The 25,431-nt window shown below is 45.0% G+C and overlaps 1 protein-coding gene across 1 annotated transcript in view; it reads left to right on the forward strand.

Moving 5' to 3' along the window:
* Nucleotides 1-7,471: 7,471 nt before the first annotated feature.
* Nucleotides 7,472-25,431, forward strand: part of ctnnbl1 (catenin, beta like 1) — a 293,894-nt gene continuing 275,934 nt past the window's right edge. The window contains exon 1 of the mRNA XM_059979909.1: nucleotides 7,472-7,610. Within this exon, the coding sequence (XP_059835892.1) occupies nucleotides 7,581-7,610 (30 nt within the window). The 5' untranslated portion in view covers nucleotides 7,472-7,580. The remainder of the gene's footprint in view (nucleotides 7,611-25,431) is intronic.

Consider the following 25,431-nt stretch of genomic DNA (forward strand, 5'->3'; position numbering starts at 1 on the left):
GGATGTTAGGAGAATGCAGGGTGACTTGGACAGGTTGGGTGAGTGGGAAGATGCATGGCAGATATAGTTTAATGTGGATAAATGTGAGGTTATCCATTTTGGTGGCAAGAACAGGAAGGCAGATTACTATCTGAAAGGTGTCAAGTTAGGAAAAGGGGAAGTACAACGAGATCTAGGTGTTCTTGTACATCAGTCACTGAAAGTAAGCATGCAGGTACAGCAGGCAGTGAAGAAAGCTAATGGCGTGTTGACCTTCATAACAAGGGGAGTTGAGTATAGGAGCAAAGAGGTCCTTCTGCAGTTGTACAGGGCCCTGGTGAGACCACACCTGGAGCATTGTGTTCCATTGTGAGAAAGGACATTCTTGCTATTGAGGGAGTGCAGCGTAGGTTCACGAGGTTGATCCCCTGGATGGCGGGACTGTCATAAGTTGAAAGATTGGAGCAACTGGGCTTGTAGACACTGGAATTTAGAAGGATGAGAGGGGATCTGATTGAAACATATAAGATTATTAAGGGATTGGACGTGTGAAGAAACATGTTCCCGATGTTGGGAGAGTCCAGAATAAGAGGCCACATTTTAAGAATAAGGGGTAGGCCATTTAGAACAGAGTTCAGGAAAAACTTTTTCACCCAGAGAGTTGTGGATCTATGGAATGCTCTGTCTCAGAAGGCACTGGAGGCTAATTCTCTGGATGCTTTCAAGAAAGAGTTAGATAGAGCTCTTAAAGATAGCGGAGTGAAGGGATATGGGAAGAGGGCAGGAATGGGGTATGGATTGTGGATGATCAGCCATGATTACATTGAATGGCGGTGCTAGCTCGAAGGGCCAAGTGGCCTACTTCTGCACCTTGGTGTCATCTGCAAATTTGCTGATCCAGTTAACCACATTATCATCCAGTGAAATAGATGACAAACAGCAAAGAACACAGTACCAATCCCTGCCACACACCATTAGTCACAGGCCTCCAGTCAGAGAGGCAGCCCTCCACTGCCACTCTCTTGCTTCTCCCACAAAGCCAATGTCTAATCCAATTTACTACTTCTTCCTCAACACACGAACCGTGCCTTTGGATCATCGCACATTTACTTTGAAACTAATGGCATTGTGGTCACTGGATGCAAAGTATTCTTCTACACAAACTTCTATCACCTGCCCCGTTTCATTCTCTAATAGTAGATCAAGTATCGCTCATTGGGGCTTCTACATACTGATGAAGGAAACTTTCCTGAACACATCTGACAAACTCTAGTCTTTTTTACAGTATAGGATTCCAAGTCAAGTCAAGTCACTTTTATTGTCATTTCAACCATAACTGCTGGTACAGTACATAGTAAAAATGAGACAATGTTTTTTCAGGACCATGGTGTTACATGACACAGTACAAAAACTAGACTGAACTACGTAAAAAAAACAACACAGAAAAAAAAAACTACACTAGACTACAGATCTACACAGGTCTGCATAAAGTGCACAAAACAGTGTAGGCATTATAATAAACAGACAATAGGGCAGTAAGGTGTCAGTCCAGGCTTTGGGTATTGAGGAGTCTGATAGGGGAAGAAACTGTTACATCGTCTGGCTGTGAGAGCCCGATTGCTTCAGTGCCTTTTCCCAGATGGCAAGAGGGAGAGGAGTTTGTATGGGGGTGCGTGGGGTCCTTCATAATGCTGTTGCTTTGCAGATGTAGTGTAAATGTCCATGATGGCGGGAAGAGAGAGCCCGATGATCATCTCAGTTGACCTCACTATCCGCTGCAGGGTCTTGCGATCCAAGATGGTGCAATTTCCGAAACAGGCAGTGATGCAGCTGCTCAGGATGTTCTCAATACAACCCCTGTAGAATGTGATGAGGATGGGGTGGGGGTGGGAGATGGACTTTCCTCAGCCTTCGCAGAAAGTAGAGACGCTGCTGGGCTTTCTTTGCTATGGAACTGGTGTTGAGGGACCAGGTGATATTCTCTGTCAGGTGAACACCAAGAAATTTGATGCTCTTAACGATCTCTACCGAGGAGCCATCGATGTTCAGCGGGGAGTGGTCGCTCCGTGCCCTCTGAAGTCAACAACCATCTCTTTTGGTTTTGTTCACATCCAGAGACAGGTTGTTGGCTCTGCACCAGTCCGTTAGCCGCTGCACCTCCTCTCTGTAAGCTGACTCATCGTTCTTGCTGATGAGACCCACCACGGTCGTGTCATCGGCAAACTTGATGATGTGGTTCCAGCTGTGTGTTGCAGCACAGTCATGGGTCAGCAGAGTGAACAGCAGTGGACTGAACACGCAGCCCTGGGGGTATTGGTGATGGTATTGGAGGGAGATACTGTTCCTGATCCAGACTGACTGAGGTCTCCCAGTCAGGAAGTCTAGGATCCAGTTGCAGAGGGAGATGTTCAGGCCCAGTAGGCTCAGTTTTCCAGTCAGTTTCTGAGGGATGATTGTGTTGAATGCTGAACTGAAGTCTATGAACAGCATCCGAACGTATGTGTCTTTTTTGTCCAGGTGGAGAGTGATGGCAATGGCGTCATCTGTTGAGTGGTTGGGATGGTACGCGAACTGCAGGGGGTCCAGTGAGGGGGGCAGCAGGGTCTTGATATGCCTCATGACAAGCCTCTCGAAACACTTCATGATGATGTGCAATGGGACGGTAGTCATTTAGACAGGACACTGAAGACTTCTTCAGCACAGGGATGATGGTGGCGGCCTTGAAGCACATTGGAATGGTGGCACTGCTCAGGGAAATGTTGAAGATGTCAGTGAGAACATCTTCTAGCTGGTCTGCACATCTTCTGAGCACTCTACCAGGGATGTTGTCTGGTCCAGCAGCCTTCCGTGGGTTGACCCTGCACAGGGTTCTTCTCACATTGGCTACGGTGAGACACAGCACCTGGTCATTTGTAGGAGAGGTGAACTTCCTTGTTGCCACATCATTTTCCGTCTCAAAACGGGCAGAAAAATGGTTCGGCACAGCCAAGAAGGACCAAAAGGCCTGTTTCTGTGCTGTAATGTCCTATGGTTTTATGTTCTATGGTTCTGGCCTCACAAGCATATGGCACAGGTAGCAATCCTGAGATCACAACCCTGGAGGCCCTGCCCTTTAACTTAACAGCTAACTCCCTATGCAGAACTTCATTACTCGTCCTACCCATGATATTCATACCCACATAGAACACAACCTCAGGCTGTTCACCCTCCTATTTAAGAATGCTGAGAATCCAAGATGTCCTGGACCCTGGCACCTGGGAGGCAATGTTCCATCTGGGAATCTATTTCTCGGCCACAGAACCTCCTTTCTATTCCCCTAACTAATGAATCTCTTATCACCATAGCCACTGTTAGGTCAAACCCCCCACCACTCCCCAACAGTACTCAAAGTGGTATACTGTACCTGTTGTTGAGGGGGATGGCCACAGGGGTACTCCTTGACCCCTTTCCCATTCCTGACTGTCACTCAGTTCCCCGTATTGTACCTTGGGTGTAACTACTGCTCTATAAGTTCTATCTGCCACCCCTTCAGCCTCCCGAATAATCCGGAGTTCATCCAGTTTTCGCTCCAACTCCTTAATATGGATTGTTAGAAGCTGCAGGTGGATGTAGTTCTCGCAGATGTAGTCATCAAGGTCTTCCTTCCTTCCCACATCCCGCATTCAACTATCTTGCTTGGCGTCCCAGCTGTCCAAGTTGTGCAGATATAAAGAAGGGAAGGGAAAAAGAAGTTTAACCTAGAGTTTTTCTTTGCTTTCTCTGACTGAAGTCTCTCTTCACTGAAGCCTCAAAGCACAAGATCACCACTCTGACTCTGTCCACTTCGATGACATCCACTGCACTTGCCCCTGCCTTCCTTAAATTTGCTCGTTAATCAATCCCAAACACTGATTAGAACTCAATTATGCTGCCACAACCCACTGCTGCCTTTCTACCGCTCAGGCAGTGGATCTGAGTGAAATCCCTCCATTCAAACTTCCAGTGTCCAGATTGGTCACTGGTAAAAGCTCTATTTGGGTCCTTCGAATTGACCCCATCATGTAGCCCATCATCAAATATCCCTTCTTTCCCAGGGATGTGGTCTTTGGGGCTTCTGTAGCACTGGGTTGTTATGGGATTAGATTGTTAGTCTCATTCTCAACCCTTGTTCTTTCACAGTCGGGCTTGGGACTGTCCATAGCCAAGTTAGATGCAATCTGAAATAAAAGCAGAACTTCAGGGCATGCATGTATGCCACACAGCATCAGACAGCAGGTACCAGAGCCTGAAGACCCACACTCAACATTTTAAAACAGCTTCTTCCTCTCTGCCATCAGATTTCTGAATGGACATTGAACCCATGAACACCACCTCACTATTCTGATTTCACACTATTTATATATTTACTTCTATAACTTATATTTGGTTATTACTGGTTCTGTACCACAGCAGCAAAATGATGAATATTAAGACATATGGCAGTGATTAAAAAAACTGATCACACCTTTGAAATTCAATTCTCCCTGAATCCTTCTATTCTCTGTCAATCTGAGATAATATTTGGGAAATTGAAACCCCTTAGTATTATACCACTATATTTTATGAAGTATTGGTAATAATATCATAGCACCACAAAATGCATGAAGCTTTGAGTTCATCCAGCTTACTAGTTCGACTCCTACCATTCCAATAGATACAATTTACCTTTGTACACCCCTCACGTGCATTTATCTTCCTGATCTGTTGGACTAAACTTAGTATCGTTTTCTTCACTGAGTGACTATTGAAACTAGTTGAAAGAAAAACACAGGAGCCGGGATGTTTTCCTTCTTCAATTTTCTTTCCTTTTTTTAGTGAGGTGTTCACATATGACGTGTTAGTGTAATGACGTACTGCGTACATCATTCATATACTTCTTACATATAGTATACTGTAACCCATAATGAATTATGTAAACAATCAAAGAATGTTTAATCAAACAATGTAGCAACAATATTGCTCAAATATTATTGAAATATTAAATACACTACACTCCTCCCTGCTTATCTATAAGCTCCAATTCAATATGACATTGATATGGCAGCATGTTCGATTGCAGTGGCTTCTATAGGGTCAAAAAACTGTTGTTCTGCTGTTGTTAGACGTAATTTTTATGATCACAATGCCCTGCTGGACATGAAGAGTTTAAAGTATTGTAGATCTACCCCATCAGCAAGTTGCTCGTTGGTAGAGAAACTGAACGAGCTGGAATTGGCGTTGCCTGCTTTGGTGCGTGAAGGAGGCAGGCAGTCTTACAGAGAGTGACCATCTTGGTTGCTTTTCTTGTGACTAGCTTCATGCTTCATGACATATGTTGGTGATATTAAACCTGATTCTGATTCTGATTCTGATCTTGAGACCTTTTTGGACATTGTTAATGTGGAATGCTGCAAGCCCGATTCAGTGATTTAATGCAGATGTTGAATGACTGGAGCCTCCTCTGGAAGTACAGTTGGCTTTGCCCCTTTTTGCACAGAGCCCCTGTATTTTCAGTCCAGTCCAGTTTATTGTCCAGATGAGTTCACAGGTATCTTTAGTCCCAGATAACTTCCACATCTGTTCCCTTGATGGAGGTGTGAATGCAGGGTGATTTCACCTTCCTGAGGTCCACCACCAACTCCTTTGTCTTAGTGATGTTGAGCTGCAGGTAGTTCAGCCCACACCACTCACCAAAGTTGTCCACTACTCTTCTGTACTCAGCCTGATGACCACAGCTGATACAACCCACAACTGCTAAATCATTTGAAAACTTCTGCAGGTGGCAGGACTCCAAGTTATATCTGAAGTCCGAGGTGTAGACAGTGAACAGGAAGGGGGACAGGGCAGTCCTCTAAGGTGCCCATGTGTTGCAAACCACAGTATCTGATAGACAGCTCTGTAATCTCACGTACTGTGGCCACCTGGACAGGTAGTCTGTAATTCAGGACACTAGTGGAGCATCCATCTGCATCTCTGCGGGCTTACTCCCTGGTAAAGCAGGTCGTATAGTGTTAACAACACTGGAGAAATCAAAGAACATGATTCTCACAGTGCTGCCTCACTCACCCAGATGGGTGTAAGCCCGTAGAAGAAGGAAGATAGTGGCGTCCTTGACTCCAATTTGTGGTTGGTAAGCAAACTGCAGGGGTCCTGTGATAGATTTACGATGGTCCCGAGGTGTGTCAGAACCAGTCTTTCTGTTGATTTCATGAGATGGGAGGTCAGTGCCACTGGTCTCTAGTCACTGTGTGGTGGGACATGTCTTCTTCGGCACTGGAACTAGGCAGGATATTTTCAACAGCACAGGAACCCTCTCCAGGCTCAGCTTCAGATGAAAGACAACACCCAGCTGAGTAGCACCTACCTTAAGTACCCTTGGCTGTTACCGTCTGGGCCCACAGCCTGGCCTGGGTGAAGTCTGCTGAGCTCGCTCCTTACCTGCTCAGCAGGGGTAGTCCATGTTTCTGTGGTCATTGGCTGTCCGGAGTCCTTGGAGAGAGATGAAGGGTGAGGGGGTGGCGATGGACAGATTGTAGAGGGGTAAACAGAACTCTCCTCATCAAAACTGTCCCAGTCCCCTTCAATCACAGTGTCTCTGGTCTTTTCGTACCCTGTGATTGTTTTCATACCACTCCACATATCCTTTGTGTTGTTCTGCTGTAGTTTCCTCTCCAGCTTCCTTCTGTAGCAGTCCTTGCCATGAGTGATCTTCTCACGCAGTTCCCTCTGAACCAGCCTGATCTCCCTATTTCCATCTCTGAATACCCTCTTCTTCCTGTTCAGTATGGCTTTGATGTCTTTGGTGACCCAAGGTTTATTGTTTGGGAAACAGCGTACAGTCCTAATGGGAACAGTATTATCCATACAGAAGCTGGTGTACCCTGTGATGCAGTCCGTCAGTCCATCAATGTTCTCTCCATATGGACTACTGAACATATCCCAGTCAGTCCTTTCAAAGTAGCCTCACAGGGCCTCATTGACCTACTGTGACCACTTCCTAATCACAGGTTTCCACTGGACCAGAGACTTATTAAAGGGCTGAAGGTACAACAGGTTATGACCTGATTGGTGGGGGGGGGGGGGGGGGGGGGTGGAGGGCTATGGCGCTAATGTGTCCTTATAGCAGATGCAGTGTCTTCTTATTTTCCCTGGTTTAACAGTAATAACATCATTACTGTAACACTCACTCTGCATTCCGTTATTGTTTCCTCTTGTTACTACCTCAATCCACTGTTGTAATGAAAGGGCATGCTAAACAAGATTTTTTATTGTACCTTGGTACATGAGACAATAATAAACCAATTTATATCAAGTCCATAATACATGTCATGGAAACAAGGGTTCCAGCAGCAATCCTGGCAGGACACCGCTGCTCACAAATGAGACTCCCTCCGCCTTCTATCCACCTCTCCTGCTTTGGATTCAGTTAGCCAGCATGCCTTGGATCTCTCTCTCTTCATTTGCGATAGCCTACGAGTTTTGAATTACGACAGTTTGGCGCGTACGGCAGTGTGTCCCCGGCGCAGGTCTGACATACGGTAGTGAGGCAGGGCAGCTCCAGCTCGCAGTAACTTTGACTCGCGGCGGCGGAGGACGGCGCGGACATGGATGTTGGGGAGTTACTCAGCTATCAGGTGAGGCTTCGGATCCTTCCACAAACTCCTATATCGTTCGACCTCGGACCGTCCGCTCTTTCCCTCTCGCTCCACGAGGCCGAAGTGCGTCAGGCCGCAAAGCCTGGTGCTCGATTTGTGTGGAGAACCAGAGAGGGTTGTGGTTGGACTCGTTAGATACATGGGTTCGGAGCCAGGCCGGTCTGTGTTTTTGATGGTAGGCTGAGAAGCCCGTCCCAATATGTACCAGTTGCACCAGTTTGCAGAGGAGGTTAGAACCGGAAGGCTCTCTGTACAATGGATGCTCACAGCATTTTGAAAACAGTGCAGCAGTTTGTAGAGTTAAAGCAAGTTTCACAAGTGCCTCTGAGGCCGGGGTGACTGGAACGAGTAGTCTACTGAGATAATTTCAGAAAACAGCATGGAAGTTGGCTAAATCTATGCTATTAGTCGTTTAATGGGAAGCAATATATTGTCCTGATCTGAGTTTGGTGCAGGATACAGGGAACCATAATCTGATTTGTAAATGTAGACTTTGGGATGAGTGAAACGGGTGGGGGGTGGGGAGAGGGGGTATTCAGTAATTTGGAAATACGATGGCATATGGATAATTGAGTTCTGAACAAGTTTGTTGGTGCAGAAATCTCATTGAAGCCTAAGAGACCAGAGAGACTGCGGATGCTAGTAATTTGGGTCAACATATACAAAAAGCTGGAGTAACTCAGCAGGTCAGCCAGGAAAATGAACAGTCAATGATCGAGACCCTTCACTGAGAGTGAAAGATCTGGAAGAGTCAATGTGGAGAGGATGTTTTAGAAACTGCCTTAGAACAATGTCCCTTAACACTAGGATTGATCAGTCTGTGGAATTTGTCGCCATGGAGGGCTGTGGAGACCAAGTCATTGGTTGTATTTAAGGCAGATATTGATTAAGGGGTTAAGGGTTATGGGGTGAAAAGTTGGTGGAATGGAGCTGAAAAACAATTGCTATGATTGGATGGTGAAATGGACTGGATGTTACCTAAAATCTTAATAGTGCTTCTATATCTTATGGTCTGTCATGGTCAGGAAAAGTGCTGAGGTCCTGCAAATTTAGGGAGTTATATGACAGGACCTACAGGGTGGTGGTCTCAGGATTGCTACCCATGCTACATGTTACTGAGGCCAGAAACAGGAAGATAAAGCAGTGCTCAGAGAGGACGTACAAGTCAATATGCATGGAACTGAGGAATAGCAAAGGGATGACTACATTAATGGGTTAGATTATAGACCCATAGCTGGTGGGATTTAGAGGGGCACATTTGCAGGCAGTTGTAAGAAAAGTAAGGTTATGACAGGTGACTTTAACTTCCCGCTTATCGATGAGGACTGGCAAATATCTACAAGTGTACGGTAGAGAGCATTTTGACTGGTTGCATCACAGCCTAGTACGGAGGCTCCAATGCACAGGATCAGTGGGTTGTAGACTCAGCTAGCTGCATCACGGGCATAATCATCTCCACCATCGAGGATGCCTTCCAAAGGCTGTGCTGCAAGAAGGACCTCACCATCTGGGAGGAGGTGTAAGAGCCTGAACCACCCACAGCTTCTTCCCTTTTATCATCAGAATTCCGAATGGTCCATGGAACCATAAACACCACCTCACTATTCTACTTCAGCTTTATTTATTTTTATTGTAACTTATAATAATTTGTTATGCCTGCACAGTTCTGTCACAAACTTCACAACTTATGTCAGTAACATTAAGCCTGATTCTGATCAATTGTGTTATTTTTCTGGACATTTACAAATATAAATAAATCTGTAATTGTACTTGTGTTTTCAAGTATGGTTAGAATAGGTTCTGACTTTAAGAATGTGCATGTTATAATTCATTTGCAGGGGAAAAGAGAATGTAGTTAAAAGAATTGTAATCTGGCTGTAAAAAATGTTTTTCTTTTACAGCCAAGAACTTTAGCTTAACTACTCCTTTGAAAAATTCTGTAACTTTATGTAATGAAGAATTCTATTTCATGGCATTCTACATAGGTTTTGCAAGCAACCTTAGTTCAGTTTGGTTGAGATGATTGTCTTGATTGTGCTGAAGGCTGGGATAAGGCACAACCTTTGGAAATGTTGTAAGATTTTTGACAACAACCTCAACGGCCAGACACAAACCCTTCAACCCATAGAGTATGTGCTGACTACCGTTTTATTTCAATCCTACATTAATCAAGTTTTTAAAGAGCAAACATGAGGAAATCTGCAGATGCTGGAAATTCAAACAACACACACAAACTGCTGGTGGAACACAACAGGCCAGGTAGCATCTATAGGAGAAGCACTGTCGATGTTTCGGGCCGAGACCCTTCGTCAGGACTAACTGAAAGGAGAGATACTAAGAGATTTGAAAGTAGTGGGGGGAGGAGGAAATGCGAAATGATAGAAGACCGGAGGGGGTGGGATGAAGCTAAGAGTTGGAAAGGTGATTGGCGAAAGTGATACAGAGCTGGAGAAGGGAAAGGATCATGGGACGGGAGGCCTCGGGAGAAAGAAAGGGGGAGGAGGGAGCACCAGAGGGAGATGGAGAACAGGAGGGGAGGAGGGGCATTAACAGAAGTTAGAGAAGTCAATGTTCATGCCATCAGGTTGGAGGCTACCCAGCCAGTATATAAGGTGTCGTTCCTGCAACCTGAGTGTGGATTCATCTTGACCGTAGAGGAGGCCATGGATAGACATATCAGAGTGGGAATGGGATGTGGAATTAAAACGTGTGGCCACTGGGAGATCCTGCTTTCTCTGGCTGATTGAGTGTAGGTGTTCAGTGGAATGGTCTCCCAGTCTGCGTCGGGTCTCACTAATATATAAAAGGCCACACCGGGAGCACTGGACACAGTATACCACACCAGCCGACTCACAGGTGAAGTGTCGCCTCACCTGGAAGGACTGTCTGGGGCCCTGAATGGTGGTGAGGGAGGAAGTGTAAGGGCAGGTGTAGCACTTGTTCTGCTTACAAGGATAAGTGCCAGGAGGGAGATCGGTGGGAAGGGATGGGGGGGACGAGTGGACAAGGAAGTCGCGTAGGGAGCGATCCCTGTGGAAAGCAGGAGTGGGGGAGGGAAAGATCTGCTTGGTAGTGGGATCCCATTGGAGGTAGCGGAAGTTACGGAGAACTATACGTTGGACCTGGAGGCTGGTGGGGTGGTAGGTGAGGACAAGGGGAGCCCTATCCTGAGTGGGGTGGCAGGTGGATGGGGTGAGGGCAGATGTGCAGGAAATGGGAGAGATGCGTTTGAGAGCAGAGTTGATGGTGGAAGAAGGCAAGCCCCTTTGTTTAAAAAAGGAAGACATCTCCTTCGTCCTGGAATGAAAAGCCTCATCCTGAGAGCAGATGCGGCGGAGATGAAGGAATTGTAAGAAGGGGATAGCATTTTTGTAAGAGACAGGGTGGGAAGAGGAATAGTCCAGGTAGCTGTGAGAGTCTGTAGGCTTATAGTAGATATCAGTAGATGAGCCGTCTCCAGAGATGGACACAGAAAGATCAAGAAAGGGGAGGGAGGTGTTGGAAATGGACCAGGTAAATTTGAGGGTAGGGTGACGGTTGGAGGCAAAGTTATCCTCATTGGTTTTAGAGCCTGATGTTTAAGAGATAATAACTGCTCTTGAATCTGATGGTGTGGGTACCCTCTAACTAATGGCAGCAGTGAGAAGAGAGCAGGACTTGGTAGTCCATGATGGATTAGACTGAATCCACTACCTTTTGTAAGATTTTCCATTCAAGGGCATTGGTGTCTCCATACCAAGCCACAATGCTACCAATCATTGATCTCTCCACCACACATCTATAGAAGTTCATCTAAATTTTAGATGTCATGCTGAATCTTCACAAGAGGTGCTGCCATGTGTTCTTCGTAATTACACTTGCGTGTTGGGCCCAGATCAGATCCTCTGAAATGGTGACACTGTGGAATTTAAAGCTGCTGACCCTCTCCATCTCTGAACCCCCGATGAGGACTGGCTCATGGACAGATCTTCAGTTTCCTCATCCTGAAGTCAATAATCATCTCACTGACACCACCCTTTATGTTAATATATAAAAAAAGTTGCCCTTCAAGTTCTATTAAATCTTTCCACTCTCACCTCTAGTTGTTCTTGATTTCCCACCCTCGGAAAAAGACTGAGAGCATTCATCACATGATTTTATATACCTCCTAAGATCCTGGCAACATTTTTGTAAATCTCTTCTGCAGTTTTCCCAGTTTAGTAACATATTTCATGTAGCAGAGAAGTCAATACCATCCCAACTGTTGTTCTCAGTACACTGACTTATCAAAACCAACATGTATCATGGCTTATCCAGCCAGTGAGCTTGACTTTAGTTGTAGGGAAGTTACTCGTGGGAATTCTGAGGGACAGTTAGGCGGTGTTGTTGATAATGAAACAGGTTGCAATGAATTACAACGCAATCTTGATCCGTTAGGAAGATAGACTGAGGAATAGCAAATAGATTTTAACTTTAGTAAGTGTGAGATGGTGCATTTTGGACAGTTAAAATAGGGTAGAATACTGTTAGCGGCAGTGTCTTGAGAAGTGTCATGGAAACATGGGAGCTGGGAATACAAGTCCACATTTTGCTGAAAGCACGCATGCAAGTAGACAGTTTTCAATACTTGAGTTCAAAGTAATTTTTTTAATCAAAGTATGTATATGTCATCATATATTACCCTGAGAATCGTTTTCTTACAAATATTCACGGTAGAACAAAGAAATACAACAGAATCAATGAAAAGCTTACACATAAAGTTTGACAAACAACCAATGTGCAAAAGACCAACTGTTTAAATACAAAAAAACCATAATAACGATAATAAGTAACAAATAATATTGCGAACATGAGTTGCACAGTCTTTGAAAGTGAGTCCATAGGTTGTGGAATCAGTTCAGAGTTGAGGTGAATGATGGTATCTGTGCTGATTCAGAAGCCTGATGGTTGAGGGGTAAAACTATTCCTGAACCTGGTAATTTGGAACCTAAGCTCCTGTAACACCTCCCCAATGACAGAAATGAGAAGAGAGCTCAAGACAATATTTGGCATGCTGGCCTTCATTGAGTTTCGGAGTAAAGGCATTATATTGCCATTAAGGATCTTAGCTGACACTGCATTTGTCAACAGTTTTGGTTATAAGGAAAACATTTCTGAGCTGGAGAGGGTGCAGGAGAGATTTATGAGGAGGCTGCCTGAAATAAAGCACTTGAATTATAGGGAGAGATTGGCCATTGTGGACCTTTATTACCTAGTGTGCAGGAGAATGAGGGGTGACCTCATAGAAGTTTATGAAATTATGAGAGTGTGTGTGTGGAGTCCAAAGCTGGAAGAGACATATAAAAGATAAGGGGGAGATTTAAAAGACCCAAGAGTTAACTTATTTTGCACAGTACCTTGGAATGCGCTGCCAGATGAAGTGGTTAAGGCAGGTAGAATTACAATATTTTAGAATAGGTACTCTGGGGGAGGGGCTTGGAAGTTTATCGGCTGAATGTAAGCAGCTGGGACTAGTAGGGAGGATACTGTGGTTGGTATGGACCACAGAGTCATAGAACAGTACAGCACAGAAAACAGGCTCTTTAACTATCTAGTCAAAATATAATTTTGCCCATTCCCATTGACCTGCACTCGGATCATAGCCCTCCATACCTCTCTCCATGCACCCATCTAAATGATAAAATTGAACTCTCATCCACCACTTTCAGTGGCAGCTTGTTCCACATTCTCACCACCCTCTGAGTGAAGAAGTTCCCCCTCATATTCCACTTAAACATTTCACCTTTCAACTTTAACCCGTGACCTCTAGTTCTAGTCTCACCCAACATCAGTAGAAAAAGCCAGCTTGCATTTCCCTAACTATATAATATTAATATATATAATTTTTTATATCTCTATCAAATCTCCCTCTTTCTCATATACTCTAGGAAATTAAGAGGAATGAGGCGGGGATCTCAATGAAACCTACAGTTTGAAAGGAAATGTTGAAAGGATGTGGAGAGGGTACAACACGCTGGAGGAACTCAGCAGGTCGGGCAGCATCCGTGGAAACGAGCAATCAACATTTAGGGCTGAGACCCTTTGTCAGGATTGAAGAGGGAGGGGGCAGGGGCTCTATAAAGAAGGGGAGGGGAGGGTGGGAATGAGAAGGCTGATAGGTGCCAGGTGAAAAACCAGTCAGAGGAAAGATCAAGGGGTGGGGGAGGGGAACCAGGGAGGGGATAGGCAGGAAAGGTGAAGAAGGAATGTAAGGGGAAAGCACTATGTGTAGTAGAAGAAGGCAGAATCATGAGAGAGGTGACAGGCAGCTGGAGGAGGAGGCAGAGTGAAACTGGGATGGGGGAAAGGAGAGGAAGGGAATTACACTTCTCTTTTGGCTCTTCCCACTTTCTTCAGACCAAGGGTGTAGCTATGGGCACTTGCATGGGCCCCAGCTATGCCTGCCTCTTTGTTAGTTACGTGGAACAGTCTATGCTTCAAACCTATACTGGTACTGCTCCCCAACTTCTCCTTCGCTACATTGATGGTGCTGTTTCCTGCACCCATGCTGAGCTCATCAATTTCATCAACTTTGCCTCTAACTTCCACCCAGCCCTCAAATTCACTTGGTCCATCTCGGACAGTTCTCACCCCTTTCTCGATCTCTCAATCTCCATCTCTGGAGACAGACTGTCCACTGGCATCTTCTATAAACCCACTGACTCTCATAACTACCTTGACTATACCGCTTCCCACCCTGCCAAATGCGAAAATGCTATTCCCTGTTCCCAGTTCCTCCGTCTCCACCGCATCTGCTCCCAGGATGAGGCTTTCCATTCCAGGACATCTCAAATGTCCTTTAATCTTTAAAAAATCTTTAAGGGTCGTGATTTCCCTTCTGCTGTCATCAATGATGCCTTAACCCGTATCTCCTCCATTTCCTGCACTTCGGCCCTCACCCCAGGGACCACACCAGGGACTGAGTTCCCCTTGACCTCACCTACCACCCTCCGAATCCAGCATATTATCCTCCGCAACTTCTGCCACCTTCAACAGGACCCCACTACTAAGCACATCTTTCCCTCTCTATCACTCGCCGCTTTTCGCAGGGATTGTTCCCTCCACGACTGCCTGGTTTACACGTCCCTCCCCACAGATCTCCCACCTGGCACTTATCCCTGTCCTACACCTGTCCCTACACCTGTTCTCTTACCACCATTCAGGGCCTCATACAATCCTTCCAGGTGAGGCAACACTTCACTTGTGAGTCTGTTGGGGTCATCGATTGCATCTGGTGCTCCCGGTGCGGCCTCCTCTACATCGGCGAGATCCGACGCAGATTGGGGGACTACTTAGTCGAGCACCTCCGCTCCATCCGCCACACCAGACAGAATCTCCGGGTTGTCACCCACTTCAACTCTGCTTCACATTTCCACTTGGATATGTCCATATATGGCCTCCTCTACTGCCATGATGAGGCCAAACTCAGGTTTGAGGAGCACCACTTCATATACTGTCTGAGTAGTCTCCAGCCCCTTGGCATTAACATTGAATTCTCCAACTTTCAGTAATTCCCTTCCTCTCCCTTCCCCGTTTCACTCTGCCTCCTCCTCCTCCAGCTGCCTATCACCTCTCTCATGATTCTGCCGCCTTCTACTACAGATAGTGCTTTCCCCTTACATTCCTCCTTCACCTCTCCTGCCTATCCCCTCCCTGCTTCCCCTCCCCCACCACTTGATCTTTCCTCTTACTGGTTTTTCACATGGCACCTACCAGCCTTCTCCTTCCCACCCTCCCCCCACCTTCTTTATAGGGTCCCTGCCCCCTCCCTCTTCAGTCCTGATGAAAGGTCTCGGCCCGAAATGTTGACTGCTCATTTCCACGGATGCTGCCCGGCCTGCTGAGTTCCTCCAGCATGTTGTACGTGTTGCTTTGACCCCAGCAGTGTACTTTGTGGAGAGGGTGTTTCCTCTGATGGGGTATCTAGAACTAGAGGGCACAGCCTTAAAATTGAGGGGTGACTCTTTAGAACAGTGGTAAGGAGGTATTCTTTTAGCCAGAGAATAGTAAATCTGTGGAATGCTCCGCCACAGACTGTGGTGGAGGCCAAGACCATGGGTATATTTAAGGTAGGAATTGATTGTTTCCTCATCGGTCAGGGCACGGATAGGATATGCGAGAAGGCATTTGTATGGGGTTGAGTGGGATCCAGGATCAGCCATAATGGAATGGCTGAGCAAACTTGATAGGCTGAGTGGCCTAATTCTGCTCCTATGTCTTATGGAATAAAGTTCTAATGGATTCAACCTTTCCCTATAACTCAGTTTATAGGGAATAAACTGAGTTGGGCCAAAAGACCTGTTTTTGTGCTGTGTTGCTCTGAAATGTGTATGCTTTTGTAATGCTAAAGAAATAATGTGGTCACAAAGAATTAGCCTCTTTTTGTCAGTGCTTGAGAAGTATTACTGGTTTCAGATGACTTGAAATCTGAATTCCTGAGCACAAAGTAGAAAGTTCAAAGTTATTTATTATTCAATTGTGTGTACTGTATACAATCTTGAGATTTGTCTCCTTCCAGGCAACCATAAAACAAAGAAACCTAATAGAATCCATTAAAAAGGACCATGAAATACTCAATATTGCAGAAAAAACAACAAATCGTGCAAACATTAAAAATAAGCAAGTAACATTCAGAACGAAGTTCATAAAAACCATTCACAGTCTATCCAGAAGCCCATTAGTTGCAGGCCACAGCCTCAGTTCAGTGCAGAGTCGAGTGTACCTTGTAAGCAACGAGCTAAATACCAGTCTGTTCCTCGTTCTCGGTCCCAGGACTTGCCACTTTGATATGCTCTTGGGCCTGGGCGCCACTGCCTTAATTCTGCCTCACTTCAGTTCTACTGCAGTCGATTCAGCTTGTACATGCCACACACCAACAATGCTGCGTCTTCGAGACTTTGCAAAAAATTGCTGATTATACAGATAGTTCAAAAGCTCAACTCTGAAAGGCAGCTGTAGGCTATTGGTTGCAGTGAATGTTTTTGAGAAAAAGTGTAGTTAACAAAGTAGTTAATACTTGCTTTTGCTGTCAAGTCATCGCTGTGCTTCACCATCATCATCTTAAACTAGAATACAAATTTACAGTTGAATAGATAGAATTTATTTCAAATTGTGTCATGTTATTGGTCATTGGATGTTGTACATTGTTGTACAGAGGACTACTGGCTATTCCTGATTTAACACCCTGATAAAGATTTTACTGCTAATGTAAGGTATTTCATGTAATAGTTTTCTTTAGAAGCAGTATGTTCTGCTGGTAGTGTTTGAGTTACCGTTACAAATAAGGGATGCTTAGGAATGTTGTGTCATCCAATCAGGAGGGTGGAACTGGGAGAATGTTCTAAAGGATGCTGGGAAAGAGGTTTTGTGACAGAGGTGGGTTGAGGTCTTTTTCAGTAGGAGATGGAGAGAAGAAGCTCGAGAGAACCGGCCATAGGATTTGAACCTGCGAGAGATGCTGAAGCTTTATAAGGCACTGGTGAGGCCTCACCTTGAGTATTGTGAACAGCTTTGGGCTCCTGTGCTGGCACTGGAGAGGGTTCAGAAGAGATTCACAAGGATGATTCTGGGAATGAAACGGATGAAAATGTTTGATAGATCTGGGTCTGTTCTCGCTGAAATTTAGAAGGATGAGGGGGGTGTCATTAAAACCTTCGAATGTTGAAAGGCCTAGACGTGGTAGATGTGGACAGATGTTGGTAGGGAAGTTTAGAACAAGAGAGCACAGCCTCAAGATAGAGGGATGTCCATTTAAAAAAGATGTGGAGAACTTTCTTTAGCCAGAGGGTGGTGAGCTTGTGCTATTTATTACCCCAGGCAGCCTTGGAGACCAGGTTGTTGGGTGTATTTAAGGCAGAGTTTGATAGGTTCTTGATTGGGCATGGCATCTAAGGTTACAGGGAGAAGAAGGCTGGTGAGTGGGAGACAAAAGGATCGGCCATGATTGAATGGCAGAGCAGATTTAACAGGTCAAATGGCTTAACTCTGCTCCTATGTCTGATAGTCTTATGGAATGCATGATCCAATGGAGCCTAAGAGAGGGAATTCTACCAGGGATCAGTGAATATGAGTGGTGCTATGAGCTCATCAGACACTGACTTTTGGAAGATTTGAACTCAAGCCTGTGCATATTTGACTTTTTAATTATAATGGGCGCTCTTTGTGTTTTTCTATCTTTTCTTTACTGACTAAGTTACTATTCATAAATATGCTTGCTTTATAACTGTGCAGTGTATGATCTGTACTTTTTGCCAATGGGTGATTGCATGGGGCAGTAAATCACACAGTTTTCACACAAGCCATCCCAACCCCACGGATTTGACGAGACCCAAGTCATATCTGCCCTAGACATACAGGGTCTGAGAAAGGTGATTTTCTCAATGTTGACCCCAGTGGCTGTTAGCGAGGGGCTAACAAGCTAAACCCTGAAAACAAGGAATATAGTTTTTAAATCACATTCACTCAAACTGATTTTTGAGGTCTTTAGATTTAATGTAATTACATATGTGTCAGGTGATTATACATGCACGTTTGTGATTTGGGATGAGTGAATAAAGTCAGTCAATCCTCTTGTTATGATAATGGCTTGGAAATCTGAATAGAAATCTAGTTTGTTCATGATATTCTGGAACCTAGCTGAGCTGGTGAGTTATTATTGGTGTGAAGCACATGTTGAAGGTGTAATTATAGAGAGCAGAATGATATTCAGTGGCTTTATTATTTTCTCCTGCCACTTTGCTATTTCTGTTCAGTGTGATGGGGCAAGGGTGTGATCCAAATTAATTTCATAATATTAAGCTAGAATGTACAACATAGGCAGAATTCTATGTGGGTAAGTTCACAATCTGTATTGTCATTAAATGTCTGATAAGTGGTGGATTTTTTCATCTGATCTTTTAAATAATTGATTTTTATTGTACTGATTAGTTATAATATTTCAGAGTACAGTAATTTATACTTCAATAAGTTCATTAATGTAGAACTTACATTGCTAAACTATTAATCCAGAGATCTAAGCTTTATAACCCAGATAACATGAGTTAAATCACACTGTGAGAGTGAGCATCTTTATTCTGTTCAGAAATTTGGGAGAAGTTAAATGGCTCTGTATGATTGTAAAATTCAATTGAATCAGAATCAGATTATTATTCTGACATATGCTGTGAAAATTGTCATTTTGCAACAACAAGATATGCAAGGCAGAATATTATTGTAAGTTACGAAATAGTGGAAAAAAGGAATTACCAAGTAGTGATCATGTACAGTTCAGATACCTGATGATGGAGGGGAAGAAGCTGCTCCTCAGTCATTGATTGTGGATGCTTTGCCTGCTGTCTTTCCTCCCAGATGGTAGTAATAAGAAGAGCGAATGTTGTGGATGTTGAGGGTCTTTTGTAATGGATACCTCCTTCTTGAAGGTCCTTGGTGGTGGGCGGGTTGTGCCTGTGATGGAGTTAGCTGAGTCTATAACCCTTGCGATCATTGGAAGCTCCACACCAGACTGGGGCAGAAGGTTGTGAATTCCTGAGATCGCGAGAGTAATGCCTTCTGGAGGGTTCTGGTAGGGTCACCCATGGCAGTAAGGTCAAGGAAGAAGTTCCAGACAGAGTGATCTGACCAAGATCTCATTGGTGGAGCTGGTGGAATATGATGACACATTTCAACGTCAGTGAAGGTGGAGGAAGGCTGCAGCAGTGTAGGGTCCCCATTTGTCCTGCACACCATGCCACTGGACCCTGACCCTGATCTGCCAGGGTCTTTATGGTGGCTGCCTATGCATTAGCCTCTCCATTTTAAATTGTCATACACCGATGTTCTTCATTAAAGGAATCGACACTAATATCCCATATAATGTCTCATGGTGATCAACAAGTGGTGAAAGGGACAGACTTGAGAGTTCTGGAAGTCCCTAGTCACAAGCTGGCACATTGGTCAGTGAGTTTTTGATTCCATCTCTGGGCTCTTGAACTGAGGCTGAAAGAGCCCTTTGGCAGCTGCACCCAAAACTGAGCAGCCCTGATTAAGATCCACTCTGCTCACCCCACTCAGGGCTGGAAAAGGTGCCCTAAAATACACTGTGTCAACTTCCTGATTCAGTTACTGTGTCCAGAGGGATCACCACTTGAGATTAGAAACAAAGAAACATGACCTTTGTAGCTTGGAATATATACACTCTGATAAGTAGTTCAACCAGAGAGGAAAAACTGCGATCATCAACAGAAAACAGAGGAGATGCCAGATTTGCCTAGCTGCTCTTTCTGATACTTGTCTGGCAGATGAAGGGCAACTAGAGGTGAAGAATGGTTACACCTGAAAAGGGAAGGCAGCTGATGAGTCTAGGATCCATAGCAACACACACAAAATGCTGGTGGAACGCAGCAGGCCAGGCAGCATCTATAGGGAGAAGCACTGTCGAAACGTTACTCCTGACGAAGGGCCTCGGCCTGAAACATCGACAGTGCTCCCTATAGATGCTACCTGGCCTGCTGCGTTCCACCAGCATTTTGTGTGTGTTGCTTGAATTTCCAGCATCTGTAGATTCCTAGTGTTTGCCTTAGGATCCATAGTATTGGGTTTGCAATAATGCACCAGCATGTCAGTGAACGTCTCATGACAATCCACTTGGTGCTTGCCAACAACCAGATGGCAACAAAAAGAGGTCTTCTACGCTTGCCTAGAAATGACACAGTGCCCAAGGAGGATAAGCTAATTCTCTTAGGAGGCTAAAGTGCCAGGGTCAGTCAGGACTTTAATCTTTGGAAGAATACAATAGGAAAGAAAGGCATTGGGAAGATCAACTCAAATGGAGTGCTACTGCTCACCGTATGTGCTGAGCACGATCTTATCATCACGAACAATCTTCTGCCAGAAAAACAAATTCATGGTATCTTGACAGCACCCCCAGTCTAAATGGTGACATATGATTGACTATGTCATGGTCCAAGCTAGGGGCAGATGTAATGTGATCAATGCCTGATCTGCTCCCCGTCGATCAGACTCAGAAAAAGAAGAGGGTTCATAAGAAGAAAACCAGGCCAAAACTAAAACTTAAGAGCTTGATTGACACTGCCACCCAACAGCACCTTCAGACCTTGTTTGGGGAAACCTCCGTCAAGAATATCCAGAGGATATTGAAGAACATTGGAGTCTGCTTAAATCCATCATCTTCTACCTGCAAAACCATCCTTGCCTGCAAGCCCAGAAAACATCAGGATTAGTTTCATGACGATCTAGAGATAAAATAACTTCTTTCCAGGAAAAAGGAGAGGAAATTTTCAATGGTCTTTTAATTCAAAGCAAGAGGGGGAGAGTGAAGAAGTAAAGGCATCTCGGAGAGAAGCCATTCTTTTTTAACAGATTGGGGAAAAGAGGCTAGACTGCGCAGGCGCATGACGTAGCGTGCCAAAGGTTTAAAAAAAAGACCACCATATACAGCGGCCATCGTCGTAGCGGCCATAGTTGCAGAGGACTGAGGCAGAGTGGGATGGCTTTGGCTCAATATGCTTCGGTGTGAACCGGCAGAGGCGAGGGTAGGTCCCTGGTTAGTTTTGTTTTTGTTCATTTAGAGTAGAGAGAATGCCAGGCAGGATGTTGGAATGCTCCTCTTGCAGGATGTGGGAAGTCAGGGAGACCAGTGTCCCTGAGAACTACACCTGCAAGAAGTGCACCCAGCTGCAGCTCCTAACAAACCACATTAGGGAACTGGAGCAGGAGCTGGATGGCCTCCGGATCATTCGGGAGAATGAGGTGTTTATAGTTAGTAGCTATAGGGAGGCAGTCACGCCAAAGGAGCAGCACACAGGTAATTGGGTTACTGTCAGGCGAGGGAAGGGGAAAGGGCAGGCAGAGCAGGGCTCCCCTGTGGCCATTCCCCTCAGCAACAAGTATACCGATTTGGATACTGTTGGGATGACTTACCTGGGACAAGCTGCGGAAGCCGGATCTCTGACACTGAGTCTGGTTCTGCAGTGCAGAAGGGAGGGGGGAAGAAGAGGAGAGTGGTACTGATAGTGGACTCGATAGTTAGCGGTACAGACAGGAGGCTCTGTGGTCACGACATAGACTCCTGGATGGTTTGATGCCTCCTGGGTGCCAGGGTCAGGGATGTCTCTGATTGCGTGCACAACATTCTGAAATGGGAGGGTGAACAGCCAAATGTCATGGTACACATCGGTACCAATGATGTAGGAAGAAAGAGTGAGGAGGTCCTGAAAAGTGAGTGCAGAGAGCTTGGTAGGAAGTTAAAAAACAGGATCTTGAGGGTGGTAATCTCAGGATTGCTACCTGTGCCATGTGCCAATGAGGATAAGAATAGTATGCTCTGAAGGATGAACACGTGGCTGAGGAACTGGTGTAGGGGGCAGGGTTTCAGATTTCAGGATCATTGGGACCTCTTCTGGGGCAGGTGGGACCTGTACAAGAGAGACAGGTTACACCTGAACTACAGGGGGACCTATATCCTTGCAGGGAGGTTTGTTAGTGCTATGGGTGGGGGGGGGGGTGGTAAAACTAGATTTGTAGGGGGATGGGAACCTGAATGCCTGAGTAGATAGTGGAACGGGTGAAAATAAATTATGTTAAAGTTTCATGCAAAGTCATAAATAGAAGGGTTGTGTGTGGTGGTAATAATCTCTGAGGTGTGTCTATGTCAGGGAGAGGATCATTGTGGGGAAGGCAGACGAGCTGAGGGCGTGGATTTGACATGTGGAATTATGACATTGTAGCCATTAGTGAAACTTGGCTACAGGAGGGGCAGGACTGGCAGCTCAATGTTCCAGGGTTCCGATGCTTCAGTTGTGATAGAGGCAGAGAGGTGAAAGGTGGGGGGGGGGGGGGGGGGGGTTGGCATTGCTAGTTAGGGAAAATGTTTCAGCAGTGCTCAAGCAGGACAGATTAGAGGGCTTGTCTACCGAGGCCATCCGGGTGGAGCTGAGAAACAGGAAAGGTATGACCACATTAATGGAGTTGTATTATAGACCACACAATAGTCAGCGAGAATTGGTGGAACAAATCTGCAGAGAGATAGCAGACAACTGCAGGAAACATGAAGTTGTGATAGTAGGGGATTTTAATTTTCCACGTATTGATTGGGACTCCCATACTGTTAAAGGTCTAGACAAGTTAGAGTTTGTAAAATGAGTTCAGGAAAGTTTTCTAGATCAATTTATAGAGGTACTGACTAGAGAGGATGCAATATTAGATCTCCTATTGGGAAACGAGTTAGGACAGGTGACGGAAGAGTGTGTAGGGGAACACTTTGGTTCCAGTGATCTTAACACCATTAGTTTCAACTTGATCATGGATAAAGATAGATCTGGTCCTTGGGTTGAGGTTCTAAACTGGAAAAAAAGGCCAAATTTGAAGAAATGAGAAAGGATCTAAAAAGTGTGGCTTGGAACAGGTTGTTCTCTGGCAAGGATGTCGTTGGTAAGGGGGAGGCCCTCAAAGGAGAAATTTTGAGAGTGCAGAGTTTGTATGTTCCTGTCAGGATTAAAGGCAAAGTGAATAAGGAACCTTGGTTCTCTAAGGATATTGGAACTCTGATGAGAAGAGAGAGATGAATGACATGTATAGGAAACGGAGCTAATAAGGTACTTGAGTATAAAAAGTGCAAAAAATACTTAAGAAAGAAATTAGGAGGGCTAAAAGAAGACATGAGGTAGCTTTGGCAGTCAAGGTGAAGGATAATCCAAAGAGCTTCTACAGGTATATTAAGAGCAAAAGGATAGTAAGGGATAAAATTGGTCCTCTTGAAGATTAGAGTGGTTGGCTATGTATGGAACCAAAAGAAATGAAGGAGATCTTAAATGGCTTTTTTGTGTCTGTATTTACTAAGGAAACTGGTATGGAGTCAATGGAAATAAGGCAAACAGGTAGTGAGGTCATGGAACCTATACAGATTGAAGAGGTGGAGGTGCTTGCTATCTTGAGGCAAATCAAAGTAGATAAATCCCCAGGACTTGACATGGGTATTTCCTCGGACCTTGAAGGAGACTAGTGTTGAAATTGCAGGGGCCCCTGGCAGATATATTTAAAATGTCAGTATCTACGGGTGGGGTGTCAGAGGATTGGAGGATAGCTTATGTTGTTCCATTGTTTAAAAAAAGACTCTAAAAGTAATCCAGGAAATTATAAGCCGGTAAGTTTGATGTTGGTAGTAGGTAAATTATTGGAAGGAGTACTAAGAGATAGGATCTACAAGTATTTAGATAGACAGGGACTTATTAGGGAGAGTCAGCACAACTTTGTGTGTGGTAGGTCATGTTTAACAAATCTTTTAGAGTTTTTCGAGGAGGTTACAAAGAAAGTAGATGAAGGGAAGGGTATGTTGTCTGCATGGTCTTCAGTAAGGCCTTTGACAAGGTCCCGCATGGGAGGTTAGTTAGGAAGATTCAGTCGCTAGATATACATGGAGAGGTAGTAAATTGGATTTGACATTGGCTCAATGAGAGAAGCCAGAGAGTGGTAGTGGAGGATTGCTTCTCTGAGTGGAGGCCTGTGACTAGTGGTGTGCACAGGGATCAGTGCTGGGTCTATTGTTATTTGTCTTCTATATCAATGATCTGGATGATAATGTGGTAAATTGGATCAGCAAATTTGCTGATGATACAAAGATTGGAGGTGTAGTGGACAGTGAGGAAAGTTTTCAAAGCTTGCAGAGGGATCTGGACCAGCTGGAAAAATGGGCTGAAAAATGGCAGATGGTGTTTAGATAGATAGATAGATACATTATTCATCCCCAAGGGGAAATTCAACATTTTTCCAGTGTCTCATACACTAATTGTAGCAAAACTGATTACATACAGTATTTAACAGTATAAATGTGATATGCATCTAAAATCACCCTCCCAAAAAGCATTAATAAATAGTTTTTAAAAAGTTCTTAAATAGTTTACTAAAGTGCATTGAGTGGTAACTTAAGCTCAGTCCTAACCCCAGCACTTTAACATGTCTTGCCCCTGGTGGTGTAGAGCCAAATGGCGTTGGGGAGTAATGATCTCTTCATCCTGTCTGAGGAGCATTGCATTGACAGCAACCTGCTGCTGAAGCTGCTTCTCTGTCTCTGGATGGAGCTGTGCAGAGGATGTTCATGGTTTTCCATGATTGACCGTAGCCTACTCAGCGCCCTCCGCTCTGCCACCGATGTCATACTCTCCAATTCTGTGCCCACGACAGAGCCCGCCTTCCTTACCAGCTTATTAAGACGTGAGGCGTCCCTCTTAATGCTGCCTCCCCAGCACGCCACCACAAAGAAGAGGGCGCTCTCCACAACTGACCGATAGAACATCTTCAGCATCTCACTACAAACATTGAATGACACCAGCCTTCTGAGGAAGTACAGTCGACTCTGTGCTTTCTTGCACAGGGCATCTGTGTTGGCAGTCCAGTCTAGCTTCTCGTCTAACTGCACTCCCAGATACTTGTAGGTCTTAACCTGCTCCACACATTCTCCATTAATGATCAATGGTTCCATATGAGGCCTAGGTCTCCTAAAGTCCACCACCATTTCCTTGGTCTTGGTGATATTGAGACGCAGGTAGTTTGAGTTGCACCATATCACAAAGTCCTGTATCAGTTTCCTATACTCTTCCTCCTGACCATTCCTGACACACCCCACTATGGCCGTGTCATCAGCAGAACTTCTGCACATGGCAGGACTCCGAGTTATATTGGAAGTCTGATGTGTACAGGGTGAACAGGACCGGAGAAAGCACGGTCCCCTGCGGTGCTCCTGTGCTGCTGACCACCGTGTCAGACCTACAGTCTCCCAACCTCACATACT

This window comes from Hypanus sabinus, chromosome 9 (genome assembly GCF_030144855.1).
Source record: "Hypanus sabinus isolate sHypSab1 chromosome 9, sHypSab1.hap1, whole genome shotgun sequence".
Lineage (NCBI taxonomy): Eukaryota > Metazoa > Chordata > Chondrichthyes > Myliobatiformes > Dasyatidae > Hypanus > Hypanus sabinus.